Raw genomic sequence first — 20,316 nt, 5'->3', positions numbered from 1 at the left:
GACTTATATACTGCTTCATAGGGCTTTCAGCCCTCTCTAAGCGGTTTACAGAGTCAGCATATTGCCCCCACAATCTGGTTTCCTCATTTTACCCACCTCGGAAGGATGGAAGGCTGAGTCAACCTTGAGCCGGTAAGATTTGAACTGCCGAACTGCAGCTTAGCAGTCAGCTGAAGTGGCTGCAGTACTACTGCACTCTAACCACTGCGCCACCTCGGTATATAACTCTAAGTGCTATTGCCACTCCTTCCTTTCCTCCCTCCTTTAGTCTCTTATTCCCTTTCTCATTCTCCTTCTTGGTGGCACAGTGCTTATGATGTCGTATTGCAGACTAACCCTGCCCACTGTCAGGAGTTCGATCTTGATCGTCTCAAAGTTAATTCATCCTTCCAAGGTTGGGGAAAATGAGGACCCAGATTGTTGGGAACAATAGGCTGACTCTGTAAACCACTTAGAGAGGGGCTGTATAGCACTGAAAAGCAGTATATGTCTGTGCTCTTGTTATGAAAGCCATATTGTGAGTGTGCTCACAACCGGCTTCCAAACACCCCCCCTCCCATTGGAGACCTCTACTGCAAAAGCAGCCCCATGTGTCCTACCCTTGAATCTACTGCCCATCCCAACATAATGCTATCATTCTAACACAACAGAAATTGTGCCGGAAGGGAAGGGTGTGGAGTTCCTTATTCCTGTTCTATCTAGGTTTACAATGGGAGTTGGCTGTTCAGAAATAATCACAAGGTCATGCTAGATTAAACACAGGAACTCTTTAAAGTGGGTGTTGATATATAATCCTGAAAGATGGGGCCCAAAGCAGAAGACTTTCTCTGAACCTGGGGGGGCTTCCACCTTTAAGAGAGAACTTCTCTCATCCCATCTCCACACAGCTGATTCTAGATATACTATCAGAGATTCCCTGTGAACGCCATTCATCTTAAGGGTTATTTGTGTCCTTAGATAGATGATGATGAGTGTGTGTGTGAGAGAGAGACAGAGGGAGGGAGGGAGAGGATAGATAATGATAGATATAAAAGATACCAAAGATTAGGTATAGATATATGAGAGATAAGAAAGAAAGAAAGAAAGAAAGAAAGAAAGAAAGAAAGAAAGAAAGAAAGAAAGAGAAAGAAAGATAAATGATAGATATAAAAGATACCAAAGATTAGGTATAGATATATGATAGATAAGAAAGAAAAAAAGAAAGAAAAAGAAAGATAAATGATAGATATAAACGATACCAAAGATTGGGTATAGATATATGATAGATAAGAAAGAAAGTAAGAAAGTAAGAAAGTAAGAAAGAAAGAAAACAAGAAAGAAAGAAAGAAAGAAAGAGAGAGAGAGAGAGAGAGAGAAAGAAAGAAAGAAAGATAGATAGATGATAGATAGATAGATGATAGATAGATAGATAGATAGATAGATAGATAGATAGATAGATAGATACATGATAGATATAGAAGATACCGTAGATTAGGTATAGACAGAGGGTAGATTAGATAGAAAGATAGAAAAATAGAGATAGATATTCACCAACCAACTGCTTCAGGTTGCCAAATAACATTCAATTTGCATTTCTTTCACTATAAACAGTAAAAAACTCAACCAACCTGGGACTTTACAGAGGGATAAAAATAGAAAGCGAAAGTGTTCAAAGATTCTTGGCTCCTTTAATTGCTTTCTTATTCACTTTTGACTGTACTCTCTGTAGACAGTGAAAGTCAATACTAAAAGAAAGAAAATGAGAAAGTGAGAGAAAATGAGAGAAAGAGAATGAGAAAGTGAGAGAGAAAATGAGAAAGAGAAAATGAGAGAATGAGAAAGTGGGAAATGAGAGACACAGAGAGAGAGACAGAGAGAGACAGACAGAGAGAAAGAGAGATATTCCACATAAAGGCTCCTGATGAACTTGCTTAAAATAAAAATATTCAGTTGTTTATTCACATATTAAAACTGTACAAGCTAAAGGAAAGGACACAGAACACTCCTCAAGACTATTTTGTACAATACACAGTATATCAATTACCAAAACTAGAACTGTTAAACAAGTTATAAGACAAGATACAGCAAAGAAAGCAACTGGAGAGCTTTTCTTTTTTAAAAAAAATGGAATTTAACAAAAATAGATGTTAACCAGCTACCAGTATTATACAATGATAAATACTTCAAAAATATATTAAGTTATATGGAGTTTCTGGATTTGACAGGAAATCCACAGAAATCCCAGCCTTCAATGGACTCCCAAATATACCAATTTTAAAAAGGTTCTTCTTTTTTCTTTTAATAGTTAAACAACTTCAGTTAAGAACTGGTTCTGCAGCTTCGACTGTTTTGGTATCAACATTCTTGACATATTACTTGTAGTGTAACTTAAGAGTTATGTCATTATAACAAAAACACGTAAGCTATAATGCTCTGTGCAACATGGAACTTGCAAGTTTTTATGTTATTGAGTGGCCTTGGTATGGTTTTGCATTGCACCCCAAGAAGAATAAGCTCTTCATTCTTATTAATACTGGCTCACATTTCACAAGGCAACAATCCCCTCCTGCCCTCCCCGCCCCGCGCCCCTTCCCCTCCCCACCGCACCATACACACGCACACAAAGAAGAAAGGCAAACACATCATCCACTGGGATCCATCACATGAACAAGTAGCAATAACACCCAGCACTCCCACAGATTCCGGAGCAACTGGTCACGAGGTGTCAGCCCCAAACGCTAAGATCCACAAGGTGCCCAGTTCTTAGGATGAGCGCAAAGAGGCGTTCACATTGGTCGTGCCGGGGGAGGCGGGGCAAGGGGAGGGGAGGTGATGTGCTCAACTAATTTTTGCCCCAACTCTACTTAAAAATATATATTTATATATATAGGCTTCTATCTTCGACCGTCGTAGAAATATAGAATGGACGTTTCGCTGGGACGTTAGCGGTTGTAAGAAAGGAGCGTGCCCACCCATCCCATCTCCCTGCAGTCTAAGTCCGCGGATACGTGTGTGTGTGTGAGTGAGTGTGAGTGTGTTTGTGTGTTCTTATCGCACCACCAGGAGGAAAGCCAATCCTGCTAGGCCAAATCCGGCTGCCGCCATAATTGCGTTGCTGATGGTACTGTTCTGGTCAGCTGCATCCGAGCCGTGCTTGTTGAAGAAGTGGTAGAAGCCATCCTAGAAGAGAAGAGACAGCAAAGAAATTCATCAGCCGGGTTCATATGATGTTCTACCATCATCAGCTTCAACAGTATCTGGGCAAGACAGATAAATACCCACCACTGGCAACCATTCAACTGTTCTGGACTTCAGTGCCCAGAATTCCATCTCACCAGGACAGCTAAGTATGGCAAGAGTTCAGTCCAGTGGTGGGATTCAAATAATTTACCAACCAGTTCTCTGCCCTAATGACCAGCTGGGTAGGCGGGGCTCGGTGGTCATGTGATCCTGTGGGCGTGGCCAAGTCAATGTCACTCAGGTCGATGGGCACTTCGCCTTAGTTGTTACAATGGTAATAAGGGTTAACTGGAGAGGCAGTTTCTGTAAGCAGGGCAATAAAGATGAGGCTAGAAACAACACCAGAATGTTTCCTTCCTGCCTTCCTTACAGGATTAGCCCCTTAAAGTGGGGGGGAAAAACAAAAGATTTCTTCCAACTATCGGTCCTCCGAATTGCTTAGAAAGTTACCAACCGGTTCTCCCGAATAGGTGCGAACTGGCTGAATCCCACCGCTTGGTTTGGTCCAATGGACATGGAAGACACCAGGTGGGAGAAAACGTGGGCTGGCCTTCCAATTGGGTGCAAAGGAGACTTGCAGTGGGAAAAGACATAATACAATGAGATATGCCAGTCTTAAATTAGAAAGGAAATGAAGAGGCCCCAAATGTGTCCCAAAAGTGAGCTGGCAAATAAAAGATTTGGATTCACTGACAAATGCACGCTCAACTCAACAAAAGCACGCCGACGAAACCGTGGTGAGAAAACCGTGAGTTCTAAAGCACGCCGACGAATGAGCGCAGAAGCGCACCGACAACAGCACGCCGACAAAAGCGTGCCTTCAACAAACAATAACCACGAGTTCTAAACCTAACCCTAAACCTAACCTTGAACCTAACCCTTACCTTAACTGAAATCGCGCTTTTGTGGGAGTGTTGTTGTGGGCGCGTTTATGATGTTGCGGTTTTCTCGCCGCGCTTTTGTCGAGCGCGCATTTGTCGGGTCACGAAAGATCTGGAGATCTGGAACCAACATGGCTGATGGTATTAGAGATGCTTCCAACGTCAGCTTTTTGCTACCTCAAGATATTTCCAAAATAAGTGTAAGAAAGAGATCAGGAACACCCATTAAAGTACCGCGTTTCCCCGAAAATAAGACAGGATCTTATTTTCTTTTGACAACACCCCCCCAAATAAGCGCTTGGCCTTATTTTCGGGGAGGTCTTTCTTCTTCTTTTTTAAAAAAACAATTTGTGTTTATTTTTGAACAAAGACAAACAAACATAAAAATAAAATAAAAAAACCATCTTCCATTACAAATTGTGTAGAAACGTGTGCCAGTTGGTTACGGTATTTCCATGCATCTCTTCCATAGTCACCACCTGCTTTTCACATCAAATCGTATGCTTTAAATTCACCTATATCCATGTATATCACGACTATTATATCTCAACCTTAATTTAACTATAATTGTTTCTATATCCTCTTATAGATAATATTCAAAATCTAGAATAGGATTATACGATCGCATCCAATCCTAAAATCATCCAATCGCAATACATCTTTAGGTCTTTCTTATTTTTGAGGTGCAGGAGGCGCGTTGCAATATTTTTGGGGGTGGGCTTATTTTAGCGCATGCGCTCAAAAGCCCGATTGGGCTTATTATCTGGGGAGGGCTTATTTTGGGGAAAACAGGACAGCTGAATGTGAAGAAGCATTTTTTTAAATTAAAAAAAAAATTTGACCAACAAACACAGGGACAGACCTTGCCAACAAGGATTGATGGCTGTACCATCAGCTACAGGAAACACACACACACACAAGGATTGTGCTCTTGTGCTTGCATTAAGAATTGCGGCTGGCCAAACCTCACTCAGGAAGACGGCATCCCATTCGCACAAAACCGAGTGTCATTGGTTTGTGTGTGTGTGTGTGTGTGTGTGTTTGCGCCGTTCCTAGCTTCTTGGGTGCCAGAAACAAACCAGCAGCTGCGGGGGCCGCCTCTTTTATTCAGAATAATCAAGAATGACAAGGGATATGACTCCAGATGGCCAGGTTTGAACTCCTATCTGACAGATGTCTATGCAAATCGGGCCTGCCCTTCATTTCTTTCGGAACCTTGTTCTCTTACCACTTTAATTTGGGCAAACAGGGGCAGAGAACGGGAGGGAGGGAGGTCAGCTGATGCATTTTGCCAAGCAATGGCACCGCCTGGATCATTAGCATTCAGGTGGGCAGCTTCCAGACGTTGCCAACTTGCCCTCTTTTTAAGCCGGAGAGCCAAAAATGTCCACTTTGCCTATTCAGAACCACTGGGACAAAGGTGCTCCGAGGAATTCCGGAAGCAAAATAATAATAATAACAATAATTGCAAATTGAAGTTGAGCGACTGTGGAAAAAAGAAATCGTGTGTTGTCCTGATTGTAATTGGAGCCCTTGGAGCAATACCTAAAAGGGCTACCTCGCTATTTGGAAAATTTAAATTTATCAGACTTGAACATTCTGATTCTACAAAAAAAACCACCCTACTTGGAACAGCTTATATCCTCCGACGTTACCTTAATAGTTCCTAGGTCCTTGGTTAGGACTCGAGCTGTTGAGCTACCAACCAGCCCCAAAGGCTGTGAATCTCACCAAAGATTAACCAGTAATAATAATACCGTATATACTCGAGTATAGGCCGACCCGAATATAAGCCGAGGCACCTAATTTTACCACAAAAAACTGGAAAAGTTATTGACTCGAGTATAAGCCTAGGGTGGGAAATGCAGCAGCTACCGGTAAATTTCAAAAATAAAAATAGATACCAATAATGTTTTTGAATATTTATTTCAAAGAAAAACAGTAAACTAGCGGTGTATTCAATGAAATACTTCACTCACCTCATGATGCTGATGTCCCGCTGTGATGATAATGTCCCGTGCAGCCGCGGGAGCGATGTCCCGCCTCCTATGACACACGGCACAGTGATTCCTATCATTGGATCACTGTACCAGAGGAGGTGGGACATCGCTATGTGGCTGCTTGCCATAACAAGGAGGAGGTGGGACATCGTTGCAGAGCGGCAGGAGGGGGAGGAAGGGGAATCGTAAGACAGCCCTGCATTACATTAGAACGTGAGGAGGGGGGATGGTGCGGTGCGCGCTGCGCGGCAAACTGACACAGAGGGAGGGGAAACTCACAGGGGCACTGGGCCATTCACGAGTGTCACCCAGCGGCATGGCCCCGCCCCTTTTTCTCCTCCATTTCGGGCAAATTTTTCACTGACTCGAGTATAAGCCGAGGCGGCTTTTTTCAGCCCAAAAAGTGGGCTGAAAAACTAGGCTTATACTCGAGTATATACAGTAATAATAATTAACAGTTCCTAGGTCCTTGGTTAGGACTCGAGCTGTTGAGCTACCAACCAGCCCCAAAGGCTGTGAATCTCACCAAAGATTAACCAGTAATAATAATAATAATAATTAACAGTTCCTAGGTCCTTGGTTAGGACTCGAGCTGTTAAGCTACCAATCAGCCCCAAAGGCTGTGAATCTCACCAAAGATTAACCAGTAATAATAATAATAATAATAATTAACAGTTCCTAGGTCCTTGGTTAGGACTCGAGCTGTTGAGCTACCAACCAGCCCCAAAGGCTGTGAATCTCACCAAAGATTAACCAGTAATAATAATAATAATAATTAACAGTTCCTAGGTCCTTGGTTAGGACTCGAGCTGTTAAGCTACCAATCAGCCCCAAAGGCTGTGAATCTCACCAAAGATTAACCAGTAATAATAATAATAATAATAATAATTAACAGTTCCTAGGTCCTTGGTTAGGACTCGAGCTGTTGAGCTACCAACCAGCCCCAAAGGCTGTGAATCTCACCAAAGATTAACCAGTAATAATAATAATTAACAGTTCCTAGGTCCTTGGTTAGGACTCGAGCTGTTGAGTTACCAACCAGCCCCAAAGGCTGTGAATCTCACCAAAGATGAACCACATCATAATATTTTTGCAATGCCCCAAATCAAGAAGACGGAGAATGGAGTAGCTATTCTTTCCTTCTTCTCTTAATAAAAAAAGAGGGGAGGGGGGGCATCCCAAACCCCATCTTGCTATTTACATTGCTGTCACTTGGGTTTCTGCTAAGATGGCAGCGTTAATGGAAGAGCCGTTAAAACGGTAGAGAGGGTTAGAGCGGAGAAGGGAAATGGAAGCCCTGAAAGAAATTAAGCGAGACGGAACGTCTATTTCCATCAGTTTCGCTTAATGATTGTCTTCGCAGTGATTCATTAAGGCCAGAAGCCTTGCAGAGTTTTGCAAAGAAAGAGTTTTGGGGGGGAAAAAAAAGCAAGTAGACACAAACACACACACACTCTCACCTACGTGTGTGTGTGTGTGTGTGTGTGTGTGTGTGTATGTGTATACCAGAGGTGGGATCCTACCAGTTCGGTAGAACCGGTTCGTCAAATCTACCGAACCGGTTAGAAGAGGTTCCACCAGAAAGCAGGCCACACCTACAGAAGAGGTTCCAAAATTTTTTGAAACCCACCTCTCTCTCACACACACACACACACACACACACACACACACACACAGGTGGACAGACAGACAGACAGACAGACTCACATAGAGAGAGAAAGAGAAAGAGAAAGGAAGAAAGAAAGAAAGAACGAAAGAAATTATCGTTATGTGTTCGTTATGTGTCTTTTTCTCTCTCTCTCTCTCTCTTTTTTGTAAGCCGCCCTGAGTCCTTCGGGATTGGGCGGCATATAAATTTTATAAATAAATAAATAAATAAATAAATAAATAAAGAAAGAAAGAAAGAAAGAAAGAAAACACATGGCTGGCAAGCCACTCCCACCAGGTCACATGGCCAGCAAGCCACTCCCACAAAGGAGGCCACACCCACAGAGTAGGTTCAAAAATTTTTTGAAACCCACCATTGGTGTATACTAAGCAGTCTTCAACTTACGACAATTGAGCCCGACATTCCTGTTGCTAAGGGAGATGTTGTTATGTGGGTTTCGCCCTATTTGCCTATAATGCCTTTCTTGCTGCAGCTGTTAAGTGAATTGCAGTAGTTATTAAATTAATCACCCAATGGTTAAGTGAATCGAAAGGCAATTGGACTTCATGGTTCTCTCTTTCTCTGAAGATGTTTTGCTTCTCAACCAAGAAGCTTCTTCCGTTCTGATTCAACAAATTCTCCACCATTCAGCCAGAGCTAATGAAGCTTCTTGGATGAGAAGCAAGATGTCTTCAAATAAAACAGAAAGCCCAGTTGCCTCTTGGAAAAAAAGCATCTTTGGATGATTGAGAATCTCCATAGTTGAGTGAAACTGGTTTCCCCGATTGAAATTTGCTTGTCAGAGGTCTCAAAAGGGGAATCACACCATCCTAAGACTTTGCAACCGTCATTAAGTATGAATCAGTTGCCAAGGGTCCAAATTCTGATCACATGACTATGGGGATGCTGGAACAATTGTGTGAAAAATGGTCATATGTCTTTTTCTTCGTGACCCGTCAAAACCGCGTTCCACAAAAGCGCGGTCGACGAAAGCGCGTATGTGACGTCATCACAGCGCGACGAAAAAGATCGAAAAATTGAAATAAAAATTAAATTACAGCAAGCCGATTCACATAAAGGTAAGGGTTAGGTTTAGGGTTAGGGTTAGGTTAAGGGTTAGGTTTAGAGCGTTAGCGTTACGTTTAGCGTTAGGTAAGGGTTAGCGTTAGGCTTTTCGTTAGGTTAAGGGTTAGGTTTAGGGTTAGGTTTAGGGTTAGGTTTAGGTTTGGGTAAGGTTTTCGCTTTATTTTTACATTTTTAGATCTTTTTCGTCGTGCTGTGATGACGTCACATACGCGCTTTCGTCGACTGCGCTTTTGTCTACCACGGTTTTGTGGTGGAACCTTTTTCTTTAGTGCTGTTGTAACTTTGAATGGTCACTATTCAAAGTTACAACCGTCACTAAATGGACTGCTGTAAAACAAAGGACTATTGTGTAGTTGGACTTCTACTACCATCTCCTTCTGGACCCCAACGCCAATGAGACCACTACTTATTTGAAGAAGCTTTCTTCAACCTGGCACTGTTCAAAGCCGCCAGAGGACTCCAATTCCCAGAATTCCTAATCTCAGCATCTACACCAGTGCTTCTCAACCTTGGCCCACCTGAAGATGCGTGGACTTCAACTCCCAGAAATTCCCCAGCCAGGGATTCTGGGAGTTGAAGTCCATGCATCTTCAAGTGACCAAGATTGAGAATTTTTTTTCATTTTTCATTTTCCCTTTATTTGTATGCCACCCTTTTCCCTGGGGGGACTCAGGGCGGCTCACAGTTCAAAAAAAAGGGGGGGGGGGGAGGACAAACAATTTTCCAACATGAAGACAATACAACATATTAAAAAGAAAACACAACAGTCACACAATTCGAGTGGGGTTAGAATCTTAACCCCAGGCCAGCCGGGACAGCCAGATCTTTAGAGCGGCGCGGAAGGACTGGAGGGTGGTGAGGGTCCAGATCTCCACGGGGAGTTCGTTCCAGAGGGTCGGAGCAGCCACCGAGAAGGCTCTCCTCCGGGTAGTTGCCAGTCTACACTGGCTGGATGATGGAATTCGGAGGAGGCCTAATCTATGCGATCGTATCGGTCTAGTGGAGGTAATTGGCAGTAGGCGGTCTCTCAAGCTTTGATCTACACCTTCTGGCGGGCCCTAAGATGAAGAAGGAGGGCTCTAAGACAAAGATGTCCAATTTGAAGCCCAGGAATGCAAGGTGACCTCCAAAGACCTGCCAAACTTATCACCAAATAAGTATTTTCCATGTTGCAGTAGATGAGAAGTTACATGACTGGTAATCATATTCCATACAATGGTTGATTTAATCGGTAGCCCACACATTCTTGGGAAGATTAGAGTAGAACAAAGAGAAAGATTCCTGGAAATCATCTTAACTCCAGCGCAATCTCGGCAGATAAAGTCATCCATCTGCCCTTCAACCTTCAGCAGCAAAGGAGATTCGCCATCTCCAAGATAGTCTGGTTCATTCATGAACTTTCCCCTCTATTATGATGTTCTCCTACATCCCATCAAAACTTCCTGGTGATTTAAATTCCTTCTTCCCCACTTGCCTTCTGGAATTGTTTGGCTCATCTTCTAGGTCAAAGCAGATCCATCACCTCCAAGATAGACTCGCTCTGGGGTTGGCAACCTTAAACAAAGAGCCATTTGGATCCGTTTCCCACAGAAAAGGGAACACCGGGAGCCACAAAACCTACCGGGGATTGAAAAGCTCAATAAATTGTGTGCCAGTGGGTGTCGCGCATTGGCAATTGTGACACATATTTTGAGCGACAGGGAGCCGCAGCGGAGGGATGAAAGAGCCACATGCAGCTCCAGCGCTGTGGATTGCCGACTCCTGCTCTTGGTCATTCATGAAACTTTTTCTCTATTGGGATGTTCTCCAAAATTTACTTCCTTGTAATTTAGGCTCCTTGCTTTCTACCTGTCTCCTGGAACATCTTCTAAATTGGGTTGACCAACCTTGACAACTTTAAGACATGTGGACCAACTCCCGGAATTCCGCAGCCAGCATTGGGAGTTGAAGTCTACAAGTATTCTACACCACAGTCCTTCTCTTTGAAACTAGCTTTTGTGTCTCCTGGCAAAGCTTTTTCTTCACCAAGCTAAACATCTCCCACACCTTCAACCATCAAATTGTTCTCTTCCAAGCTCCTGTGTGTTACTTTCCTGTCTCAACCTGGATAAAGATGTCCACCTTCACGTAAGGCACAAAACAGGAAACCTCCACAATCTTCCCTAGAAGCCAGTGTCACAAATCGTTCTTTCTTCTCCTGCCCCCCAAATGTTTCCCCCTTTTTTTTGGAATGGAGACACCAGAGTCCTATCAACTCCTGGGAAAAGCAGCCCCTTAAATGTGGTTGGCAGAATTCAAACAGAACAGAATAGAAATAGAGCTAGCTAGCTAGCTAGCCACACACACAAATATATATAGAGAGGGGTGGGAGGGAAGGAAGGGAGAGGGCGAGAGAGAGAGAGAGGAATAGGGAATAGAAGTTGGAAGGGACCTTGGAGGTCTTCTAGTCCAACCCCCTGCTCAAGTAGGGAAACCCTACAGCACTTCAGACAAATGGTTATCCAACATCTTCTTAAAAACTTCCAGTGTTGGAGCATTCACAACTTCTGGAGGGAAGCCTCTTCCACTGATTAATCGCTCTAACTATCAGGAAATTAACCCTGGAGAAGTTAAATCTCTGAAAATAATTTATTACGGATTTCCTTGCAGTAAAGCTCTTAACGACACCACATGCCCACATCTCATGCAGAAGTCACACGAGGCAAATGTCCCAGCCTTGGGGGGGGGGGGGGACGAAACGCTGGGCTTCCAGACATCCGCAACCAGACATGTGATTCACACTCAAGTTCACACACATGTTCTCATCCTCAAATTATGTAGGTGGGTGGATGGGGGGAAATCTTACAGCCGGCAGCCTCACAAGACGATCATTTGGGCCTACCTGGAGAACAGCTTCTGATTTCACCTTTCATGGGCTAGAAAAATGCACTTTTGTCCAGTCTAAAGCTTTGATGCAGCCCGTGGGCACCGCTTAAATGCAGAATATGATCGCCGAGGTCGGGGAAAGGGAGGGAGGGAGAAGATAGAAGAGAAGAAGAGAAGAAGAGGTGGCTTTGAATAGACTTAACTTTCTCTCCCCTGCCCTGTTTGAAAACCGAGAATTGAATGAAGGTTTCTATGTATTCTTTCCCCGTAGTACTGTGTGAGAAATAGTTGCTTTGAAGTTGATTATTCACATTCCTGGCAAAGGTTCGCACCCGCACCCACTCAACAATAGCTGGGGTTGGATTTTGCAGAGCTACAAGAAATCCTACACTAGGGAGTAGCGGGGAACAGAACGAGCTGGTAATATACACAGAGGGAAGTTTCTATAACCTTCAGCTGGGCCAGATGCAAAGAGTGGGGGGGAAAAGGAGTTATTCCTTTTGTTGATGCTGAGCTAAAAGATTAGCCAAGGACAAGGGTGCTTTTTTTCCCCTTTCTGTTATTAGCAATAACTTTCCCATCTTGAGACTTGACCTGCAGGGGAGTCTTGGACTTACAACTTGCAACTTCCCTAGCCAGCCCGGCCAACAGGTCGGTATGGGCTGATCCACACATTCGATGAAAATAATAATATATATTTTTTTAAAAAATGCAAGAGCTATTTTGCTGGCAGCTATCCAGCAACCGGAGTTACCGAGTATCCCGGAAGGGTTCCTAACTACACTGCCACAATCTTCTTATCAAAAAAAAAAGGATATAGAAATGGGCTAGACTTCACAAGCTATCTGGCAAGGGCTGGAAAGGTGCCAAGCACTTAAGAATGCAAAAAATCCCTCTCTCTCTCGTTCTGATTATATCAGAGACGAAACAAAAGCTTTCGTTGGCGGTAGTCTTATTTCAAGTAGGTGGATGGGAAAGTCCAATTCGAGTTTGCAAGAACCAGCAGGTTCCTGGAAATGCCTTTGAGTCCCTAAGAGGCTTTCTCGAATCAGCCGTGCCAGAATATCTGGGTTCTAAGCCTGCTGTTACGCCGCCACCATCTGAAGGTTGGCTTGTTTTGGTTTTGTGAATTGAGCCACTTCTGTAGCTTTGCTCACGCTGAACCGTGGCTTAGTCAATAAGACCATGGCTTGGTGTGCAAAGCTAACCTGATGCAAAGGACATTATTATTAGGCAGGGCAAACTCAAGTTCAGAAGAATTTTTTGTAGTCCTTGGATCCGTTTTGATTGAGAGATTTGGCAACCCAACCCAACCCAATCTTTGCCACCCATAATTTCACCAGGTGAACCATGAATAAACCTACCAGAACAGCCTGCTCTTCCCTCGATTTTGCCTGTTTACTATGAATAATGTATTCTAAACCTTACCGATGACATGAAGGCACCTCCTTGGTTGAGGCTCGGCAAGGTTCATGGGAAGTTCATGAGAACATTTCTGGCCACCAGAAACTCAAGTCAAACTCTGCTGGGTTAGATTGAAGGAACGGGTCTCCCCTGTTGGCCAATCACGATCTTCAGGGAGCCCAGAAGCAGAACTGGTATGAAACTCCAGCCTCCTGTTCCTCATTAGCTGGGAACTCATATATTCTCTCCTCTCGTGTATAGCTGCAACAGTAGCCATAGACAAGTCTTCTCCATGCCCTTGACCAACCCTTTTCCAAACCATCTAAGTTCATGGCCGCTGCACCACTGTCCCATATCTGAAATGGAGAGCCCACCACTCTCCAGAGGTTGAATGGATTTCCACCACCTGAAAGCAGCAGCCAAGTAGACGTTAGTTAATGGGAGGTGGAGTTCAATGATGCCACATGTTGACATGGAAGTACCCCACTTCTTCTTTCATCTCCAAGGCGTGCACCATCATGTGTTTATCTTGGGAACAATCTCAATCAGCCTACTGGTCTATTTCAGAGAATTGTTTCATAATAAATCAGAAGATCTTGATGTCTCCCTCTTGGAGGAAAAAGTAGACTGAATATAAAGGAGAATATTTGTAGGATGGAAATGATTGCAGTTGTGTATCCAATATAGTCTATTTTTTTTAAGGGGTCCTTGGTGCTCTCTGAGCTTGGTGGTTTTCTTGCAGATGTTTGATGACCCATTAGGCAACAGCATCAGTGCTAGAAGGGTTAGCACAAATTAACCCCTCCCTCCTAGCACTGATGATGTTACTTAATTGGGTAATGAAATGTCTGCAACCCCCCCAAAAAACAACAACGAAGCTCAGAGACCACCAAGGACCCCTCCAAAAATACACTATGTTGGAAACACAACTGCAATCCTAAGGCTTTGGAGGTACCCCTTCTTTACTCAAGAAGTAAAGATAAATCTTTTATCTTAAGAAGATGCAAACGCAACCATCCTTTTGATCCAGCCACATTTTTCTAAGTAGCATCATTTCTACTACTGTGTTTCCCTGAAAATAAGACAGGGTCTTATGTTCTTTCAACCCCCCCAAATAAGCTCTTGGCCTTATTTTCAGGGAGGTCTTATTATTTTTGAGGTGCAGGAAGCGGCGAGTGTGGTCACCTCATGGCTGCTGCTGTGTTGCAATATTTTCAGGGAGGGCTTATTTTTAGCACATGCGCTCAAAAGCCCAACTGGGCTTATTATCCGGGGAGGTCTTATTTTCAGAGAAACGGGGTACTTCCCTTCTTGCTCTCCATTTTCATAATCTCTTGAAACTCGAGATGATCGAAAAGATGGACCAGACCATCACGGAAGGCTGAAAGCAAGACTTGTCACCCACGCGGAAGGCCTTCGTTAATGTTTTCCCGCTTCCCAAAATTTTGGCTGAGAAATTCTCCGCAAATCTTAGGGAAACACTTTCCTCTGCGTAAACACAAAAAAAAGAACAACTGCGCTTTCATTCCTGCAACTATATTAAAAAAAACAACAACAACACCAACTAATATTTCTATCAGTACCATCAGAGAACGAATCCAACTGCTAGAATTTGAGGCTCCCAGATGCCATCTAGGTTAGGTTAAAAAAGAAAAGCCAATTAAACAAAGACCCGCAAATTCTACACAAAGGATCTAAGCTGCCTTTCCTGTCTCCAGGTGCAAGGAGAATTCGTTCCAATGGTGTCTGTTATATATGAGCCTGTCTATTGAGCAAAGGAAAATGCTCTTGGGTTCAGTGGTCAGGTCTAGGACAGTTACAATCATCTGATGCAGAAATGCATGCACACCCATTGTTGCCATGGTACGTGCTACCAAACTCTGGGATTATACCCACCTTCGTTCTATTTAACTATACACTGGCTCCAATTCACGCACTGTGCTAGTGCCATTCAAATGACTTGTGCCGTTTGGCCATAATACACATGCCTATCCAGCCAGGGGCACGGCAAACCGTGGTTTCGCAGCTTTAAACGTCTTACACAAACACAACGAGGCTTTCCCTTTTCCCGATTTTTGCAAACCACGGTTAAATCGCGACAGGCAGTCCCTCAACGGAGCCCGCAATGTAAGTTGCTGAGTGAGCTTTGCCCCCATCGGATGGCTCCCCTTGCCACGCTCATTAAAAGAGAATCGCAGCCGTGGTTAAATTTTGCTAACAGGTTTCCCAATTGAATCTGGTGTCCTCATCAATTTTGTGCGTCAGAAGGTCCTCCAAAAGGGGATTCTGGGACACTGCAGCGGTCGTAAAAGTGAGACGGGCATCCAAATGTAAACGACACGGCCACAGGGAGACTCACAAAGGGCCACGAAGTGTGAAAAACGGTTGTAACTTGTTTAGTGGCTGTTAAATCCAGGACTGCCTGTATTTGGTTCATAACCTCAAGGTTTCTAGTGTGAAGAAGACCATCTGTTTCCCACCTCTACCTCATCCCCGGTCAGATTGGACTAGCATAAAACTAAACAGATGTCTTATTACCTGGCTGTGAACAAAAATTCCCAGGAAGCCTTACCTATGCCTCTTGCTAAGTAAATATTTTGAAATGCTGGACAAAGTGTAATTCTGTTGGCAAGCAATCTGGACTTGCAAGAATCTGTCCAGGTGTAGCCTCTACCTGGACAGACCTGAGAAGCGCCCTGCCTTCCAATCTGGCAGTTAGAAGAGTTGGAAGGGACCTTTGGAGGTCATCTAGCCCAACCCCCCAATCCCTATACTAGGGGATTGCCAAGCTTTCTGATCGACAAGCTCAGCGTCTCAGCCAGTTCACAAGCCCCTGTCCCCCGTCCTTCCCGAAAAAGCCACAAGAATGGTTCACTCATGGCCATTAAGCCAGGTTTCTTTAACTCTGATCTAACCAGGTCTTGGATCTAACCAGGCACTTCAGACCAAGAGCAGCAACAGGGAAAGATCCACAATAGTTGGAATCCACCCAAACGCCAGCAAACAGATCACATGACTTACACAATAGGGGGGGGGAGCCACACCAGAGAGTAGCGCAAAAATTGTGGAGGGAAGCTCAGGGGGTGTGCTGTAAGGGGGTGGGCAGGGGGTTTCCTTAACAGGAAGGGAAACCCCCTCCCCCTCCAGAGAAGAGGAACAGAAACCTTAACCTAGGTGGGCTTTTGAGGAATGATTTTATAAACTGGTTAAGGGTGGGTGGGTGCAACCCTGAGCAAAAGGGAGGGTGGGCAACTCTGCCAAGGGGCTTTTTCGGGGGGGGGGAGGCTTCCTTACAAGCCCCTTCCCCACCCACCCCACTTTGCAGGCTTCCTTGGCGCAGGCTGTTCCAAGGGCAGGAGAAGGGGGTCTCAAAGCTTCATCAGCTGCCAGCCTGCGGGGCATGGCTGGTCCCAGAAAGCAGCCCCCACCACACACCCACACCTCCTCCCCCCCCCAGCCCAGTCTCCCCCCCCCCAGCCCAGAAGGCAAAAAGCTCACTTTTGCAGCCTTATGTGAGCTGCATAAATAATGCGGCTCAAAGCGGCATGATTAGGGGGAGAGGGGGAGAAACGGGGGGGGGGGACGCAAGCAGGGAGGAAAGAGAGAGAGAGAGAGAGAGAGAGAGAGAGAGAGAGAGAGAGAGCTCAAGTGGAGGGGAGGGAGGGAAAGAAGAAGGAAGGAGGGAGGGAGGGAAGGAAGGCGAGGGACGGAGGAGGGGAGGCCGATCCCAAATTCCAAGAAAAAAGCGCTTTCCAAGGCAACTTCTCACGGTTGGGTCCGCCGTTTGCTTCCCTTATATGGGAAAGAAAAAAAGATCTTTTTTCTCTCTCTCCAGCCGGGGCCTCTGCGCTGCAGCCAGCCGTCAGTCAACCCTCCCCTTCCTCGCCCTCCCCGCTGCCTTTTTCCTCTGCAATTCTTCCCCCTTCGGGCTCCGCATCGGGGCTGGGGAGGGGAGGGGGGGGAGAAAGGAAAAGAGGGGGGGGGTGTCTGGCGAGAAAGGGGGTGAGGGGGCTCCGCCAGCTCAGCAAAGAGCCGGGGAATTGGGGGTGGGGGGCTGCGGGAGGAGCCCAAGCGCCCGAGCGCGCATCTTAAAGCAGCCGGCGGAGAGCCTCTGCGCCAAGGTCAACCCTGCGCTGCAGCCAGACTCGGGGAGGGGGGAGGCGGGTGCAGGAGGAGGAAGGGGCGGCAGTGGACTCCCAACACCCCCTCCCCCCAAAAAAGAGGCATCGGGGGCCCGGACAGAGGATCCCGGGGCTCCCCACCGCCCGCGCAGGCAATAAAAGCCGGGAAGCGGGGCTGCAGGAAGACCAACCAAAGAGGAGGGGGCTTTGCAAGGCGTCTAGGGGTTGCAGCCAGATTCGGGGAGGGGGAGGCGGGTGCAGGAGGAAGAAGGGGCGGCAGGAGACTCCGAACCCCCCCCCAAAAAAAGAGGCATCGGGGTCCGGACAGAGGATCCCGGGGGTCTCCTAGGTCCGCGCAGGCAATAAAAGAGGAGGTTGGGGCTTTGCAAGGCGGGCTCGGGGGCTGCAGCCAGACTCGGGGAGGAGGAGGCGGGGAGGGGGGTGCAGGAGGAGGAAAGGGCGGTGGGATACCCCCCCCCCTTAAAAAGAGGCATCGGGGCCCGGATAGAGGATCCCACTGGTTCCCCCCCCCCTCCCGCGCAGGCAATAAAAGAAAGCCGGATTGCGGGAAGCCAAGGAAAGGGGGCTGCAAAAGCGGGCAGAGCTCCGGAGCCGCAGCCGGACGGAGAGAGAGTGGAGAGGGGGAACAGGCAAGGCGAGGCAGGGCCGGGGAGGGCGACGGGGGACGGGCGCTTACCCAGCCGCCGTGCGCCTCCAGCCAGTCCCGCCGTTCCTCGGCCAGGTAGGCGGCCAGCGCCTCGACCAGCGCGCCGCTGTGATCCCGGGCTCCCCGCTCGGCCAGCGCCGCCGCCAGGTTGCCGGCGAACACGACCAGCGCCACCACCCGGCCCCAGTTCAGGCCGCCTTCGGCTTCCATCTGCGTGGCCACCCGGCCCAGCCAAGCCGCCGCCTCGCCGGGCTCGGGCAAAGCGGCGGCGCTGCAGGCGTCTCGGAAGAAGAGGCGCTCGCGGCTCTCCAGCTCGTCGGCCACCCGGCGCAGCGTCTCGGCCGTGCGGCTCGGGGCCGGTACAGCCGCCGCCCCCAGCCGGTGCTGCAAGTAGTCGCCCAGCAGCTGCGCCGTCTCTTCCCGCAGCGCGCCCGGCATGCTTGGCCTCTCCCTGGCCGGACTGGCCGGACTCCGGGCGGGCGGGCAGCGCAGCGCTTGGGCGGAGGAAGAGGCGGCGGCGGCGGCGACCAACAAGGCCCAGTACCGGCGCCCGCCGCTGCCTAAGAAGCCGCCTCCGCCCCCCGATTGCCCACGTGTCGGGCCGGCTTCTGCGGCTCCGCCTCCCCAGTGCGGAGCTACGGTGCCTCGCCGCCTCTCGCCGGAGGAGGGGGGAACTGCAGCCGGAGGGAGGGGGGGAAAGGGGGGGACGCGGCTGTTGGAAGGGCCGCCCCGGAAAACGGGGGGGGGGGGGCGGGGAGAAGGGGGGGGAAAGCAAGCAACCCACGCGCTTGCCTGCGTTCTCACGCGCGCTCTGCAGCCGGGTTGCGCTGCGGGTTTTATTTTATTTTATTTGCAAGCCAGATCTTTTTTTTTGGGGGGGGGAGTTTATCTTATTTGCAAACCAGATCTTTTTTTGTGGGGGGTTATTTTATTTTATTTTATTTGCAAGCCAGATCTTTTTTGTGGGGGGTTATTTTATTTTATTTTATTTGCAAGCCAGATTTTTTTTTGGGGGGGGGGGAGTTTATCTTATTTGCAAACCAGATCTTTTTTTGTGGGGGGTTATTTTATTTTATTTTTTGCGAGTGGGAGTATATTTTATTTTATTTGCAAACCAGATTTTGGGGGGGGGGATTTTATTTTATTTTATTTGCAAGCCAGATCTTTTTTGTGGGGGGTTATTTTATTTTATTTTTTGGGAGTGGGAGTATATTTTATTTTATTTGCAAACCAGATTTTGGGGGGGGATTTTATTTTATTTTATTTGCAAGCCAGATCTTTTTTGTGGGGGGTTATTTTATTTTATTTTATTTGCAAGCCAGATTTTTTTGGGGGGGGTTATTTTATTTTATTTGCAAGCCAGATCTTTTTTTTTTGGGGGGGGGGAGTTTATCTTATTTGCAAACCAGATCTTTTTTTGTGGGGGGTTATTTTATTTTATTTTTTGGGAGTGGGAGTATATTTTATTTTATTTGCAAACCAGATTTTGGGGGGGGGGTTATTTTATTTTATTTGCAAGCCAGATCTTTTTTTGTGGGGGGTTATTTTATTTTATTTTTTGGGAGTGGGAGTATATTTTATTTTATTTGCAAACCAGATTTTGGGGGGGGGATTTTATTTTATTTTATTTGCAAGCCAGATCTTTTTGGGGGGAGTGGGAGTTTATTTTATTTTATTTGCAAGCCAGATCTTTTTTTGGGGTGGGGGAGTTTATTTTATTTTATTTTATTTGCAAGCCAAATCTTTTCCCCCCTGGGTTTTATTTTATTGTATTTTATTTTATTTGCAAGCCAGATATTCCCCCCCCCTGGTTTTATTTTATTTTATTTGCAAGCCAGATCATTTGGGGGGAGGCGGGGGGGAATTCCTCTTCTGAGTTTCTTGGGGAGAGGGTTTAGTTTAAAATCCAATGTGATCTAAGTTTCCCCCCCCCCCTAAAGGTTGCATCCATGCAGGATAACGGTGTGCGTTTGAATGGGTAGAGGGGGTTTGATTTCAAATTGGAGGTAGGTTTTTTTGATTGATTCATTTATTTTGGGACTGGGTTTATTTGAGATCATGGGGTGAAACGTGTCTTTTTTTCTTTTCTTTTGCTTTTTCTCCCCCCCCCCCTTTGGAAACCCTGCATCAGTTGCGGCATTTGGGCTGGGTGGAAGGAGGGGGTTGCAGCCCACAAAGAGAGAGGGGGAAGCCCGGATTGGGAGTTGAAGGAAAACACGAGCTGCAGTCTGCATTTGGGGGGGGGGGTGTCTTTTGGTGCAGTGAGAAGTCGGGGGATTGAGAAACCCTGGCATGGTTAAAGCCCGGTTCCTGAACCATCCGGACACAACCTTGCTAAATTTGCTTGAATGGAGTGCTGGAGGATGGTTTTTTGAATAAGGAGGATCCCGTAAGGCAGGGTTAGCAACCTGCAGCTCCGGAGCTG

At 46.4% G+C, this 20,316-nt stretch overlaps 1 protein-coding gene across 1 annotated transcript; it reads right to left on the bottom strand.

Moving 5' to 3' along the window:
- Positions 1–1,910: 1,910 nt before the first annotated feature.
- Positions 1,911–18,447, bottom strand: BCL2L10 (BCL2 like 10). Its single transcript, XM_032233172.1, has 2 exons — positions 17,922–18,447; positions 1,911–3,159 (listed from the first exon to the last, which is right to left on the bottom strand). Exons 1-2 carry the CDS (start codon positions 18,327–18,329, stop codon positions 3,028–3,030), a joined length of 540 nt encoding a protein of 179 aa, XP_032089063.1. The 5' UTR covers positions 18,330–18,447; the 3' UTR covers positions 1,911–3,027.
- Between the last annotated feature and the right edge of the window lie 1,869 nt (positions 18,448–20,316).

The sequence above is a fragment of the Thamnophis elegans genome, chromosome 16, assembly GCF_009769535.1.
Source record: "Thamnophis elegans isolate rThaEle1 chromosome 16, rThaEle1.pri, whole genome shotgun sequence".
NCBI lineage: Eukaryota > Metazoa > Chordata > Lepidosauria > Squamata > Colubridae > Thamnophis > Thamnophis elegans.
Note: the sequence above shows the minus strand (reverse complement) of the source record. Positions and strands in the feature narration are given on the sequence as shown.